General features: G+C 38.9%; 1 protein-coding gene across 1 annotated transcript in view; it reads right to left on the reverse strand.

Annotated features, from left to right (window-relative positions):
* myt1lb (myelin transcription factor 1-like, b) overlaps window positions 1-16,616 on the reverse strand; it is a gene marked incomplete at its 5' end in the record, with an annotated part of 86,335 nt that overhangs the window by 50,500 nt on the left and 19,219 nt on the right. Inside the window, 3 exons of the mRNA XM_081347629.1 lie at window positions 3,657-4,092; window positions 6,364-6,923; window positions 10,066-10,487. Coding sequence (XP_081203755.1) covers window positions 3,657-4,092; window positions 6,364-6,923; window positions 10,066-10,487 — 1,418 coding nt within the window. The remainder of the gene's footprint in view (window positions 1-3,656; window positions 4,093-6,363; window positions 6,924-10,065; window positions 10,488-16,616) is intronic.

Raw genomic sequence — 16,616 nt, forward strand, 5'->3', positions numbered from 1 at the left:
TATACGGGCAACATAACCACCAGCCAAACATGCAATACACGAATAACTCGCACGGCTTGTGGGCGTACTTGAACCTGATGTGGAAAGTACAGCCCACTACTACATTTCAGTTCAGGGAAGAGAGCGGAAGGATGGCTGAAGCCCTTGGCAAGAGACCCCTACCACCACCCGCTGCAGGGAAAAAAACGCGCTCTGAAGCACAAATAAAATCTCAAAAAGCTATCCGCCACACTGGCGGGTGAACGATCATACCAAAATATGACATTTTAAGCGCGCACGCGCTCTTCTGCCTCTAAGAACTAGCAGAGAGAGAGAGCGAGCCCCGGCCGCGCGCGCGCGCACTCACTCACTATATTCAGAGCGGTCAAGTTTCCCCGTACTTTTTGACAAGCGTCCTTGACAGGGCGGCCAGAGCTTCTTTGCAGCTCAAGTCGGCGGCGGTGTATACAGTTTTAGTAACGCTCTATCTGTTGACGGCGCTGAGGAAAAAGCTCCCGCCACTGGAAGAAGCTGTCGCCGCCCATTTGTGTCCTCCTGCGCACCCATCAAAGCCGTGCAGAACGTCTTCAGCACTCACGGATCGCGCATACTCCGCCGCTGGCCAGGCTGCTTCTGCTTTACACACCCTGGACGCACGAAACGTAACGGAAAACATTGCAAGGTGTAATGAGACCGAATGTTTTTTGGTGACTAATGATAACTTAACTAGAAGTGGTATTGCTAATGAAAATCAAACTTGATATATGCTGCTAAATTAGCTTCAGGCGGGCAGCGTAACACTCTAAATAGATGTTGTCCCTATTTTAACTTGTATATGTGCAGCTAAGAAGGTAGGGGCGGAGCATAGACCAATTCACTTTCTGGAGGTATACTGCCCCCATCTGGTATGGAATGTGGAGTATGACTTGATTTTTTTTTGCCAGACATGACATATGGCACCTTTAAACTGACCTATCTGCTCTGGGGATGTTAAAAGAGTAGGGTGATATCACTTTATTTTTAAAGGAGCAGCTCACGCAGTAATGAAGTCTTCTGAAGCCATACAATAACTTTCATTTAGGTTGTGTATTATTATATAGCTCATTGGTGTACTTGTTAGCATTACTCATGAGTCAACTCAATCTGTTCTAAAAAAAAAAATGAAAATAGGAGTCCCAAATCATATAAATTGTTTTTTGATTGATTGAACAGGTGAAAATTTCCATTGCTAAACAAGAAGAAAATTATTTAAAGATAACCCCGACATAAGTTTACAAACTTCTGTTCATTTAATTATAAAGATATGGCAGGCGGAGGAAGACCTAAGTCACAAATCTTGGGGCAATAATTTTACATATTGTACAAACTACTTTCCAAAAGCACTGTTGGTGCTCAGATTGCCTAATACAAAGAAATAATGTTGTACATTGCTTGTAAATTTTCCACAGATCTCTAAAATATGTGCACTGTATTTATTAAACATTTGCATGCATATTTTCAAACTTGCCCGGTTTGAAATATTATTGCTTCTCACCTGTCTATTAACCACATGCAACATGCCAAGTTGCATGAGCTGTGAATGAAGTTATGGTGGTCTGTTCCTCACACAAAGCATATGGCATCTGTCTTTTTTCCTTTTCTTTTTGGAGCTTGACGGCCCCTGCAAATGTATTTTGTCATTGCATGGAAAGAATTACTTCAAATTTCTTATTTTGTGTTCCATGGAAGAAAGGAAGTCGCACAGTTTGGAACGAAATGAGGGTGAGTAGAAGAAAATAACTGTAATTACATACATTGTTGAAGGTGATGATACTAATTTTCGAAATATTCTTACTCAGGTAAGAGGTTTCATCCTAATACATTAATTTCCCCTTACATACAGTAATGTTATAATCGCATTCTATTATAGTCTTTTTTATCATTTGGGGTGTTTATGGGACAGTGCAGTGGAGAGTGCCAGAGAACAATTGGGAAAAAAGAAGGAAAATGTGAGTGTAAATTGGTAGCATGTGCACTAACATACTGTTAGTCTTACTAAGACAAAAAATGCAAAACACACATTAGGGGTTGTATTAAGCAACAATTTTATGGAATAAAATGGTGATTTTTCACTTTTTTCTTTTTTTTTTAGAGTAATGCTGGCCATACACTAAATGACTTTTAAAGTCCTCTGATAGCTACTGAGCTACTCTTATACGTAACTGTGGATTATTCACAACTGCCTGTCATTGCCGATGTCAGTTCCACTCAAAACACATTTCACACTGCAGGACTTGGATCGTAGACAGGTTTAGATATTTAACCTAGTAAATATCTCGTGGGTGGAGGCGCTTCTCTTAGATCACGTCTTTGAAAACTAACACATTATTTATTGTAAATAAAATAAAGATTATTGGCGTATATATATATATATATATATATATATATATATATATATATATATATATATATAAAAATCAGATTTCTATAAAAAAATTCCATGTTTAATTTAATGTTACAAAGTGCAATAATCCTACACCAAATATTTTTTGCAGAGTAACAATTGTCACTCATGAAAACAATTTGCCTGTGGTTTTTGGCTTTTGTCGGTGAGTGGAAAATCAAGGTTAAAATTGTGTATTGCATGAACAGCATGAATAAATGCGGGTCTAAATATAATTGGAGAGGGTATTATTTGCATTCATTAGTTAGTCATATCACTGACTTGATTAGCTTGACCCCAAAGCAGAGGCTCCACCTTTTCAACATTTATTTTGAAGCAGAACAATGAAAGGGGGTTGTCCTCCTTGGTTAATGATGTCACGCAGGTGGTGGAGTAATAACTCCTTTTAATGAATCTGTTTGAGATCGAATTAATGCTAGATGTTTTGCTATAAATGACGAACATGTCATCTGAGGACTATTCCTCATTTTTCTCAGTTATTTTGCTTTATTTCCAAATTTAATCATAGGCTCGTTCTTACGTACTAGAGCACGTTCGCACATGCGCAGTCTACAGAAATGACGCTTTAAATCTCTAGACAAACTAAACACGTAAATAACATTTGTATGTATTCTAAATAAAATATATAGATTGTCCTGAATGTCAGCTTGCTTATTTTGCTCAAGATAAGGATTTATTGAGTCCACATCGTCATGCAAACTAGAAACTCTGCTTCTAACACAGGTCGAGAGCTGTCGCTCCAAACACACAACTTTGCGATGCTGTTTGCAAATGTTTGTTAGAACTATGTTTTCGGGAAACATTGTTTAGTTGAACACGACGGAATTAGCGACAGATACCGTAGCTAAAGCGACTGACACTGTTTTTTCATGTTTAATCCTGTAAAGCTGCTGCTTTAAAGCAATCTGTTGTATAAAGTGCCATACAAATGAACGTAACGTGACTTGACTGGAGAGCCGAATTGCAGAGCTGGTGCAAACATGTTCACTTCACTATGATCAGATGCTTTCTTAACTACTGTTTTCTCATTTTAGTGGTGTTTATTTTGTGTTTGAGAGGAAAGCACACAGCACACACATTGCATATGCATCTAAAAGCCTCTCTCAGTAAGCTTCTGTTCAGGTATTTTGAACTTCTTTTTACTTTTTACAATACTTTGCCTTAAGAATATTGGGTACTTATCTCCTTGGACAATTAGTTCCAGTACTGGTCGTGTTTTGTAATATGAGATTACCTTTAAGGTAGTAAGGCTTCTTTAGGCCATCGTGGTGCAGACGTGCCTTCCGCTCCTCGGCACAGCTGTGCCTCAAACCGTCCTCATGCAAACGCAGTCTATCTCTCCTGACTGCTTCCGACGCCATTTTGTCCCGCAAAGCTTTAGTCCGCTCTGTTTCCAGCGCTATGGCCTTCTCCAGCAGTGACAGGTTGCCCTTGGTCATATCAAAAACGTCCTCCGAGCGGTCGGACGTGACAGAGGTGGTGTCTTCATCGCAGTCCTGGAAGCACTTGTGCTCTGCGGCGCAGCTGGAGAAAGCCTTGGATCGCGGGCTGAGCTGCTCCTCAAGCTTCATCAGGTTGACCATGTCAGAGTAGTTTCGCTCGAGGACACGGCACTCCTCATGAGTCTGATGATGCTGCTGCTGTTGAGCCTCTTGATAAAGATGATGAGCCTGCTGGTGGGGATGCAGATAATTACCAGGTTAACCGTTAACCGACAGAAAACATTTGGACTGATTAATGCCCCTGCTGGAAAATCCAGCATTGGTGGTCACCAGCATAAGGTATGTTTTGCATACTGGGACCAGCACGGTATGCTGGTTACTGGTTCCAGCTGGTTTGGTGGAACAGCCACACCAGTTTTGCTTGAGAACAGCTGGTCCACGAGCTAGTCCAGCACTTTTTCTTTTGTTTGTTGTGATGTCTGTGATTGTTTTTGATTGTGTTATGATATGTCGATAATTTAACATGTTATGTGTTGTCTGTGTTATGTACGCATCTATCTATCTATCTATCTATCTATCTATCTATCTATCTATCTATCTATCTATCTATCTATCTATCTATCTATCTATCTATCTATCTATCTATCTATCTATCTATCTATCCATCCATCCATCCATCCATCCATCCATCCATCCATCCATCCATCCATCCATCCATCCATCCATCCATCCATCCATCCATCCATCCATCCATCCATCCATCCATCCATCCATCTATCTATCTATCTAGACCAACATAAAAAGTAATGATACAAATTTTAAAAGGAAGTATATGGCCATCACTGCAGAGAAATTTAGTTGTCACAATAAAATCAAAATTGAAAATTCCTATTGTTTCATGGAACATTGCAGTATTTATCATAAATGTGTGCACATCATTATTTTTTATAATCCATGTGCCTTGTACTCTTTAATCATCACTTCTCTTCTCTGATGACATGTTTACTGGCTTGAGGGCGGGTCAACCTGTCACTCACATGAGATCCACCAATAGCAAACCACAACCATCCAAACATCCAATTAATTCTCATGGACAAAATCAAGCCTCGCACTACATTTGTTCTTGATCGAGAAGCACGTTCACTCAGATATATACAGAGGTGCATTGGATAATATTATAAATAATCTTTTTTTCCACTCTATTATGCCTTTATAACAAGATGTTATGAAGTTTAAACAATGTTTTCTTGTAATAATGAGCTGGTATATTGTTAAAACTATTTTCGTAATAACTAAATAATGTGTTGTTAAAACAATTTTTTTTACAATATTTTACAATATTATTTGAGGCATCCACTTTTCGAAACGCGGACTGTGTTGGAGAGACTCATTCGCTGAGGCGTGGACTTTGTGCTTTGTAACTTTGCAGATTGTTTACATGCACAAACTGCTATATAACACAAAAAGTTAAGTAAAAAAATGATATATATGGGCACTTTAATCCTTTTCTGTACTCACACAGGAGTGAAACCCCCATTTTATCAATCTCAATTAACTCTCGAAAAAAATTGAGATAGTGACACCCGCATCTGCCCAATTTCTACACAGTGTGTACGAATCTGAACTAACAACTAGTTGTTAATGATGTATTTGAACGTGCCTCAGGAACGTTTCTCTCTTCTGAATGTGCGGTGCAAGACAACCCCAGGGAAAGAGCTATGAATCTTTACTCATTTGCACATATGGATTGCTTCTCAAAGAGAAGGCTGCATTTCTCGGCTACCACGTCATCGAGCGCTGAACGTCGTCTCAATTTGAAGGATCCTTAGAAGGCCGTCTTCATTTTGTTTCCTTCATTCAGCTCATTTTGCTCAGCTTGTCTGAGTTTTTACTATTCAGTAGTTTCATAAAGGAGCTCAACCTCATGAAACTCCTCATCTAGCACTGGTTTGGTAGAATGTCAATTATTTAATTCAGTCAAATACAATTTATGCAATATGTCAAACCTTTAAGTTGATGGAATTTGTTTTACCTGTAGGGAAACAGTTTAAAAGTAGTCAAATTCTGCAGGAAAACTGTGAACTTGGCAACCCTGCCAATATCCACAGCACAGTCGGCACCGGATTCAGAGTGTGATTTTGTTTTGCTAATGTTAGTGATTTAAATGAAATCTATTCATTTATTCTATTCCTTTTGTTTTTCTCTGTTCACAGCAGCGCTGCTGGTAAGTGATGATGTAACAACCGTAAATCTTTTTTTTTTTTGTTTATGCGGCTATGTGCCAATATAAAAATAAACCCCTTCTTATGATTTTTTTTTTTTTTTTAGTATTTTTAATGTGTCACAGCCACTCGTCCATTCTAATTTGATTTCTAAATCATTAATTAATTCTTAATTCTATACAATTCTAATCTAATCTTCTCAGTTAATGGTTAATTGTCGGTTAGCATGCGTTCGCTATCATAGGTTAGGGAAAAAACTCGAAATGAACATGCATACCTGCTGGTTATTGTTGAGCCGCTCGGATGGCTTGGTCTCGCTTAGCTTGCGCGCCAAGTCAAAGCACTGGTTGCGAAGACACTCCAAACTGCTCAGACAAACTTCCTCGTCACTCTTCTCCCCCATCTGACCAGTAATGGTGGCTCTGCCGTTGATGTTCTCGCCCCCGTCGTCCTGGTACGGCTCCTCATGGAGGTTTTCTGAGAGCGTGACCCCGTGACCCTGAGCCAGGAGCTTTAGAGAGTCCACAGTCTCTCTTACCACATCACTGTTCACATCCAGACTCAGCTCACCTTTCCTTGAGCCCTCCTCATCTTCGTCATCTTCATCGTCCTCTTCATCTTCATCCTCCTCCTCTTCCTCTTCTGCACTGTTTGAGGAGTTGCTGTTCATCTCGGACTCGGTCATGGCCCGGTAAGCAGCATCCTCTGCGATCTTGCCCAGGTTCAGCAGAGATTTGGCCACCAGTTCATCATAGTTCTCATATTCTTCGTTGTTGTTGTTGTCCTTCTCCATGGAGGGGCTTGATCTGCTGGGACTGCAATTCATATGGTCACTCTCTGTGAAAGACAAGCAAATGTTTTCATACTACAGTAGCAGTTAAACTGAGAGCCTAACGCTTGTTTTTTGAAGATCCAAAGTGGATCATTTTGAAAACAAGTTGTAGTGTGGACTGTGAAATCTGAGGTATTTGAAAACAATAACGTTTGTATCCAGATTATCCAGGCTGTGCCTATGAAGAGCAAAATCAGTAACTTATAAGGTTCTAATTTAATTAACATGCTGTCGACAACTGTTCATGTAGTCAGCTCACTAGGTTTTGAGACAAAGCCAATATCTTAGGTAAGAAAACAGCACAGGAAACAGGGTTAATGCCAATACACGTGGGCGTTTGATTGTTAATTAGACTAGAAGGCTCTGTCAGGTCTGATTGGAGAATGAGTGGAGGGAGTATGTGTGTGTGTGTCTGTGTGTGTCTGAGACACATCTCACGCCTACTCCCTTATTTAGCAGACATTCACAGACCACCAGAACTGAGCCACCAGCTCAGACAAATACTGAAACCATTTGTAGGCAACAAGAATGCCATCTTGTGTACTATTAAGTTAAGTTGGCTTTGTTTAGCAAACAAACTGTGGCCATTCATTCTAATACAGACAGACAGACAGACAGACAGACAGACAGACAGACAGACAGACAGACAGACAGACAGACAGACAGACAGACAGACAGACAGACAGACAGACAGACAGACAGACAGACAGATAGATAGATAGATAGATAGATAGATAGATAGATAGATAGATAGATAGATAGATAGATAGATAGATAGATAGATAGATAGATAGATAGATAGATAGATTTATTAGTGGAAGTTTTGCATTTGAGGGGCTAATAAAATATTAAAACTCAGTCAAATCAATATTTTGTGTACAGTTATTTAATTATGCCATCCAGTATCATGGACTCACTCTCTTTTGTTTCCTACAAACGCAGCCGCTGCCATTTTGCGACGATTGTTTTGTGCACTGTTGGATTATAAGATAACAAACTGGTACGATTTTAAAACAGTTTCATCTCAGATCAATATCTCTTTTCCCCATAATTATTTATGTGGCGAAATACTGTGTAATAAGTGGTATGACTGTATAACGTATCTCTTAAATGTCCGTCTAGTTTGAACATGCCGCTTGCTAGCAACTGCTCTTTCCGCGGAAGCTTTGCATTTAAAGAACTAACAAAATATTTAGACTCAGATCAATATTTTGTGTCTAATTATCCACTTATGTGGCAAGTAGCCGTGTAATAATCGGGATAATCTACATCCAGACGGTTGTTATCTCAGAATAACCCCTTCAGGCTGATCACCCTGTCAGGGGTTTATTCTGAGATAGCAACTGGCTGAATGTACAGTATCCCTTACGTATTTATTGTTCAAACTTAATAATGGATAGATTTACATTGGCTGTAATATGAATACTGTCCTATAGAGGGGGCACAGGATAAGAAATCTTTATAGTTCTCTTTTACATCCTGTTTCCAAAATGACAAATAAATGCAAACTCAGAGAGCGCTCCACAAGTTATATTTGTTTATATCATCTGGATAGTCAATATTGCTCAGGTGAATGCAAGTTTTAAACAGTTTATTGTACAGGTAAGTTAATCACTGTTCTAAACCAATGTGCTGCAACTTTGTAACACACACAGAGAGTAGTGCACACATTACGTGCAGATCAAGTCCCACACATAAACATTCAGTAACGCAGAAAATTGCTGTCAGCGCTTTTCTATGATTTATCAATAAAATAGCTTATAAACTGAACAGTGCTATCATATAGCATATTCCTTTCTGTTTTTGAAGTAACTAAAACCCACAGCTGCACTATTAGAGAGACGCTGCACCGGTAGGATGAATTCACACATGCAATCACACTCTCACTAATCATTCAAATAAATGTAATCTTTACTGTGCTACTTTATCTGTATCTGATTTAGACCGAGCAGAAGACTGTGAGAAAATAAAGACCCATAGACAAAATAACTGATAAAAATTTGCTGTCATGACTGAGCAATAGCCTTGTGGGCAGCGTACTGTCAAATGCCGCAGCTGTGCACAAGGTGACCCGAGTTCATGTTATGATTAGTAGCAATAAATATCTTGATGCTCTCTGCAAGACTGTAACCAGTATTTCATATTAGGAGTAACTGTAGAATCAATAGTATTTGTTGTTCAAATTAAATTATGTAAAAATATATATTGTCCGAAATGTTTCCTTAAAGTCCCCCTGTAGTGAATAATTTTATCCCTTAAAACTCAACTTTGATCACCAAAATGACATTTAAAAGTTTTTTCCTTTTCCATGCTGTAAAATAACTTGAATGTAACAATGCGCCCTTGCCTCATTTAGTATATGCGGTTCTATGAATATGCAAATAAGCCCCTCCTCCACTCACTGACACAGCTCAGAGATCCACTGGTTGACGATCACACGTTGATCTGATTGGGTACAAGGTAGTTTGTGACGTCAGAAACACCAGCGATTTCAAAGCGTGTTTTTGAGACTGTCTTTGGTTCACTGCCGTTTTAAGGAGAAAATACTCGGCAATGCTGTCGACTTATGAATTTACACATGGTTAGTCTTAAAGCATATTAAAAACACCAACTAAACAACATAAAATAAAAATGAACAACATTACAAACTTTATTTTCACCACAGGGGGACTTTAAAGTTTTGAAACTTTTTTTAATCAATCTGAATGTTGCTCATATTTGAGGGCATTGGCCCTGCCAGAGCGCTGCACTTCAAAGCTCACCTTCATTCGGAACTGAGCACCTCTGTTTTGAGAGGGCTGTTTTTAGGCTGATACTGAGACCGTATTGAAGGTCATCGCAAAATCATCCAACTGCACCTCAAATTACGGTGACCTTCTTCTAAAGATGCCTAACTGCCAAATCACCTCCTCTTCCCCTCTGGAGGCTGAAATACTCACTTCACATTCGGGTCTGGTTTTGTTTCTGAACCCAAAAATAAAGCATTCTAATGCCAGATTAACCCTACAAAGCCTATTGTATTAGATTTGATACACACATTTCCAAGGCCAAAATGATCAATGCTTTACAGGGTTAAAACTGGGAGCCAAATTACTGCATAATAACTCATTCTCTGCCCACCTTTTATGGATTTATTTGTGCCCTCACCTATTTCTTGAATTTGCTCCTCATTCTCTTCCTCATCTTCCTCTATCTCATCCACTTCTTCATCATCTTCCCCCTCTCTTTCTACTCCTTCTTCCTCTTCCTCCTGCACCACTTCCTCTTCTTCCTGCTCCACCTCTTCCTCTTCTCCATTAATCACTTCTACCTCTTCCTGATCATATTGTTCCTCGTTGTCTGTATATTCCTCATCCGCTTCCTCTTCTTCTTCCCTTTCCTCTTCCTCATCCTCCTCCTCCTCTTCCTCTTCCTCTTTTTCATCCATCTCCTCCATTTTGTGTGTTCCGTAGCATTTCTCCATTGACTGCTGGTCTACGACTGTTAGAAAGACCTTCCTCTTGGCCGAGGGCTCCAGGGCGTGAGTCTCCAGGGGTTTTCTCTTCTTGGCGATGGGACAGCCATACACACTGGACATGGAGAGATAAGAAAAAGGCAATTAGCATGCTGGCTTGTGAATTGCTGGGCTTTAATACAGTCCAGCTCACTTAAGACCAAGGTACATAATTTACGGCACACAGGCTGAAGGAGTTTTGAATTGGGACAAATATAGCAGGCTGCATGCCAAATCATTTAGGGGTTACACAAGTGGAACAATCAATAGACCTTAGTCAGGGTAGACGCCAAATTCAATTTGCAATGAATGACAACAGAACCATGAGACAATATATTTAAAGTGCCCACATTGTCAGTAGCGGCCTTTGCTACACTCTCAGAAAAAAAAGGTACAAAGGCTGTCATTGGGGCGGTACCTTTTCGAAGGGTACACTCTTGTTCCTTTTAGGTACTAATATGTAGCTTTTGTACCTTTTTTCTAAGAGTGCCTTTCACCCGTTTCACTTGAAACTGGCCTCACTTAAAATAGAGCCCCATCCCATCACGCCACACACACACACAACTGGGTCTGAACATAACAGGGGCTTAGGGCAAAAATACCCCAAAAATCCAAGATATGATGCAAAAAATCTCTCTGTATAAGTTCTTGTTTTTAATATTTATAAGCAATACCACATGACAAAGATTGTCTAATTCTGGCTTAATCTAAGCCCTGTTTGTGAAACCAGGTCAAAATTGTCCATATTGACTGTTTTTGCTCTATTTTGCCAGTGAAAATAGTTCCAAACAGTAGAGCCATTACATGTCTCAGTCAGAGCAGTTCCATTACTGAATGAATCCGCGTTTTTGAACGACTCGGTCTGTTCGACTCAGCGACCTACTCATAAAGACAGTAGAGTCAGACACATGAATTAATGAATCAGCTGATTTGAAGGAATCGTTTGACTAAACTATTCAATGAGTCACTCGTTAAGACAACAATTTTCCACCTCCTGCTGGCAGTTATAGTATCATTTCATTTTAGCTTAGGAGCTGAGAGAGTGACGAAGATTAAATGCTGTTTTTGCTTTCCATCATGATTGTAACAATAGTTCTGGTTAAAGAGATAGAAAGCATTTATAAATAGACTATTAAGAGTGAAATATGATATAACTAGGGATGCCCCCTAATAGTCGACTGAACATTATTCGATGAGGAGAGGCTTATTCGACCAAAATTCTATTAGCCGGTTAGTCGCAGAAAAAAAAAAAGTCTGTTATTCAGTAATTACAGTAAGTAGGAAATCCAAACTTTCGTCAATCATCCATCAACCTTAAATATGGCTTATCAGTTGAAACATGTAAGTATTGGCCACTCATTCTAACATTAACCTAGATAATTGTGCTCTATTATTAGGAGAATATCCAAGTGTTTGTGTGGAGTGTGAAAGCTAAAGTATTAGCGCTGAATGACATGGAGACGCCAGCGCAAATGGATATGTGTTTGGAAATTTTGTAACATGGTGACATTGCAAGTTCATGGAAAAATGGCAGAACTACAACTGAGGCATCCACTTTTGGAGTTTTCTTTTGGAGAAATTCACTCTTTGTGCTTCGTAACACTGCAGATTGTTTAAATGCACAAACAGCCACATTACACAGTATAGGAAAGGTCAAATCAAAACGCCATAATAGGAGTTCATTAATACTATTGAAGTTTCAGATTTGTACTGGAGTTTGTGTGCAGAAATTTTGCACAACAGCACAACCTGCTGAACAGATACATAGGCAACAACTGTGCTGGAAAAAAACTGGTGCAGAAACAATTTTCACTTTGCTCGTAAATTTCACAGAAAATTACAAAGAAATGCCAAGTAACAAATTGAAGTAAACATGAAATGTTGACGTAGAAATACTTAAATAGTATTTTCTATTAAGACATACTCCAATAATCTTGTTCTCATGTTTCATAAAGTAAAGCTATTTTATATATTTATGATATTTAATTTGAATAAATCTGAAATGTAATAAGCAGCAATTCAATTCATGATAAGACATCAAAATAATACTGAATAATAATCTGATATTTGGATGACCAACCATACAATGAAAAAGCTTGTGTTAAATTCCTGTCCTGTTAGAATTGAAGGTGTTAAATTTAGTAATGCCCTGGTAACTTTAGCAGTCATGTACACACACACACACACAATACCTTGCAGCTGTGAGATTAAGAGGTGATTAATTGCATTTTATACCTTCAGCAAATATATATCTTACAGATCCTCCCAGCAGGGGCAGGAGCAGGTGATTGTATCATCCAATAATCAGTGTATTGATCCAGTGTTCAGACCAGCGGACATCATGAGTTCTTTTCATTTGAGCCAGAGAGAGTGAATAACAACCCTTTCCCCTCAACAGTCTAGCCTAGCACACAGCCGGCTAACTGGACATTTGCTAACTTGTTTTTTTATTTGATCAATTTGAGAAATATTTTATTAATTGAGGGACTTATAATTTGAATTACTGTATAAATATGTGTGCTTTGTTGTTACAGTTTTTCTGAATTGCTAAAACACTAAACCCCATTCTCTGAACCAAATTCTCACTCTAAACCAATGTGTAGAATAAATCACTCTTTATGTAAAACATTAAACAAGTTCAGGTCGTTAAAACACCGTTTGCAAATCTCATGCACTCTTTTTTTCAAAACTCTAAACACATTCTCACTCACTAAAACACATTTTGCACTGTGATGCACTTATGTTTCAAAATGCTAAACACAGGCAGGCTAAAGTTAAACACAACTGCAACACAGTTGTCATCGTTTACACACAACGACTCAAAATTGTTCACACTTATTTCTAATGATGTGACCAAACCAACATACATAATACAAGTCAGTTCAGAGTCCCAAAATTGACTCAAAATGTTGCACTGAATGTTGATACCAATAATGGATGGTGACAATACAAGAGGGAGAGAAGGAAGAGTATGTGTGTAAGAGGAGGTGAACAAGCAGGATGAGGATGAGGACGAGGAAGAGCAGGTGAGTGAGAATGTTGTCAAGGCTGGATCTGCTTTAGGGTTTTTCCTAAACATGCCTGTAAACATGATATTGTCTGTGATGTGAAGAAACTCCTCTGGCCGGACCAACATGAAGACATGATGATGAATCAGTCTCTCATTGACCTTGATTCTGCAGTTGCACAACTCCTCTGAGTGACTATAACAAGCTTTTCATTTAGAGCTTTTTACTGTAACCTTTTACTGTAACGTCTTTTGCAGTTGGGTCACTGTATTTTCACAGTATGCAAGAGCTGAATATACAGACATACGATAGGCCTACTATACAATATCCATTACAATACTACACTTGCAGTGCATACAGTATACCATTTATTCAGCTTACTACTGTACGTTGTAATTACTATACTTTTTTACATAATTGCAAAATTTGTTTACTTTGTTACACTATACTTTTTTCCTGTAACTGCATGCTCTGGATTCTGTGTTCTCCATTTTTCTCTGTAGTGTCTAATAATGATCTGTAGAGTTTATAATATTGACTCGTGTGTGTATGATCTGAGAGCATTGTCTGATTTTGAGCACAGATAAAATGGTTTTGAGGCAATTGTTTGATTTTGCCAGAAGAGTCAGAGGTTCTCTGAATGTGGTTTGAAAATGTGGTTTTGTGTTCAAGGTTTTGAGAAAGTGAGTGATGGTTTCAAGAAATGTGTTTGAGAAATTCAGAAAAACTGTAATAAGCCGAATCACTTCATAAAGCTAACAGCCTTGTGCAGTCACATTTGAAATGGTAATACCATGGTGCTCTGACACACACACACACACACACACACACACACACACACACACACACACACACACACACACACACACACACACATTTTGTTACATAAACAAGATGTTAAGGTACAGATCTATCTATCTATCTATCTATCTATCTATCTATCTATCTATCTATCTATCTATCTATCTATCTATCTATCTATCTATCTATCTATCTATCTGTCTGTCTGTCTGTCTGTCTGTCTGTCTAAAAAACCTTTCCAGAATATGTCCCCATCAATTCCACCAGGTCTATCTTGACTCTCTGCCACAGAAACACGCATCTTTTTCCCAGTCTCCTCACGTGGACAGGCACCAGAGCTCAGGTTCAAATTAACCAGTGTCAACCGTCTACCCGATTGGCAGGTTCCATCTCGCTAGAATGTGAGTTTATTGGGCTGACCCTTCCAACAGGGCACTCTTTCATTTGTGAGACCACGACCGGCACCTCATTCCATGCCTGACATCCCGCACGACACCCTCGGCTCTCCCGGGATGATCCTCCGTGCAGTGATCAATAGTGCTTGTGCCCAAACACCGCAAAAGCACATTAAAACGCCACTCATCCTGTCTGACGGCCTTCCAAATAAATCAGGTGGCGTTCCCCTCAGGCCTGGTGTGAGCGGTCCGACAGGCGGCGAGAGGGGAAGAGGACAGAGAGCACTGGTGGTGTACGGGTTATACCCCGTCTGTCCTATCGCATTCACGTCAGTCAAATGAGGAGTGGGTCTTGCTGCACACACGCTTTCCAAAGAAACAGACTGAGAACTAAACTGACATAGTTATAATGAATGTTGCAGTATAGTATGCATGATTTCTAACAAATGCGGTCAATGTGGGATGAAATGTCATTTTTCTTATTACACGGCTGTCAGGAATACTTGACTCTGGTTGGCCAATCCTGTCGGTGTGTGGTCAAATATGTAAGACATAATGTATGGTCAGCTGGTTATTATTGAAAAATAAACCTTTCTGTGTTGCATTGGAAACCTAATAACCCTGTTGCAGTTTATTTAGCAATAATGATGGCTGACTGTACATTCTTCCTTACGAAGTGGTGAGATAGAGCGGGTAGAGGACCTTCAGAAGTTTGGGGCTAATTTGAAAAAGGTTTTGTGTTTTGTGAAGTTCTCTGAAAGGCTTACTCCCACCTGAGATGAGACTGTACTCATCATAGCTTTATATAAGAAGTGTTTTACCGTAATAATGTATGGTAAGGGTCACCCCTCTCTGTGTATTTCTGCATATCATGATCCGAGGTGAAACTCCTTTACCGAATCCTGATTGTATCATAGCATTTTAAATTGATTCTTAATGGAGACAAAAAATTCACGATTGAAAAATCTGTTTTAAGATTTTTAGTTGATGCATAGTTACACCCTTAATTATTTGTCTATTATAATACATTGCATTTCACATCGCTGTTTATCTCCACAGACATGTCTTTGCATTGTGCAATTCTCTCTCTTCAATTTTGGCATGTTCTGCTGAGTCCTTACCAACCTAAACACTGTCACTGATGCTCACACTCATAATGTACACATACAGTTCAGAAACAAATACAATGAAAAAAATATTATTTAGCATCACTGAATCAACCTAAATACATTATTTTATACCAGGGGTGTCAAACCCACAGCCCTGCACAGTTTAGCTTCAACCCTAATTAAACACACCTGATCCAGCTAATCAAGTCCTTCGGGCTTATTTGAAAACTACAGGTATGTGTGTTGGAGCTGGTTGTAACTAAACTCTGCAGGGCTGTGGCCCTCCAGGATCTGAGTTTGACACCCCTGTTTTATACCAACAAAACTATTTTTATAGGTTAAATCAGGTAAAAATGGCTCTTTAAGGTAACAACTGCGGGTTACCACATTTCTTTGTGTATATGGATAGAGGGTAAAACTGAAATTGAATTCGGACTAATCAGTCAAATCTAGCGTGAAAATCAGAATTTAGTACATTTATCAGTTTTGGCCACTCTTCATTTCTCCATAATCTATATAATTTCTTAAAAATTACTATCCTCTGGTGCTCTTCGGTCATTTTTTTTTTTATTATTCATCGGAAAGGTACGAAACTTGGTAAAGGTTTTGGCATTTATATGTGAACACAAAAAAATAAGTCATGGACATGATTCGAACAGGTTAAATGGTTCAGAAAAAAATAGTCACACTTGTGCTCCTCACGGTCAAAAATGAGCACATTGGAAATGAATGGGAGACGAATTTTATCTAGTGGAAACTTTTGGTACTGCGGCCAAACTAAAAGCTTCTCTTACTGGCTCAAATTTAACTCAACTTGTTTAGATTTATGGCTTTGATTTTCTCACAGTTTTAGAGTAAAACATGTTTTTGAAAATATACATTTCATATAAAA

Source organism: Scardinius erythrophthalmus (assembly GCF_964197995.2).
Source record: "Scardinius erythrophthalmus genome assembly, chromosome: 19".
Classification (NCBI taxonomy): Eukaryota; Metazoa; Chordata; class Actinopteri; order Cypriniformes; family Leuciscidae; genus Scardinius; species Scardinius erythrophthalmus.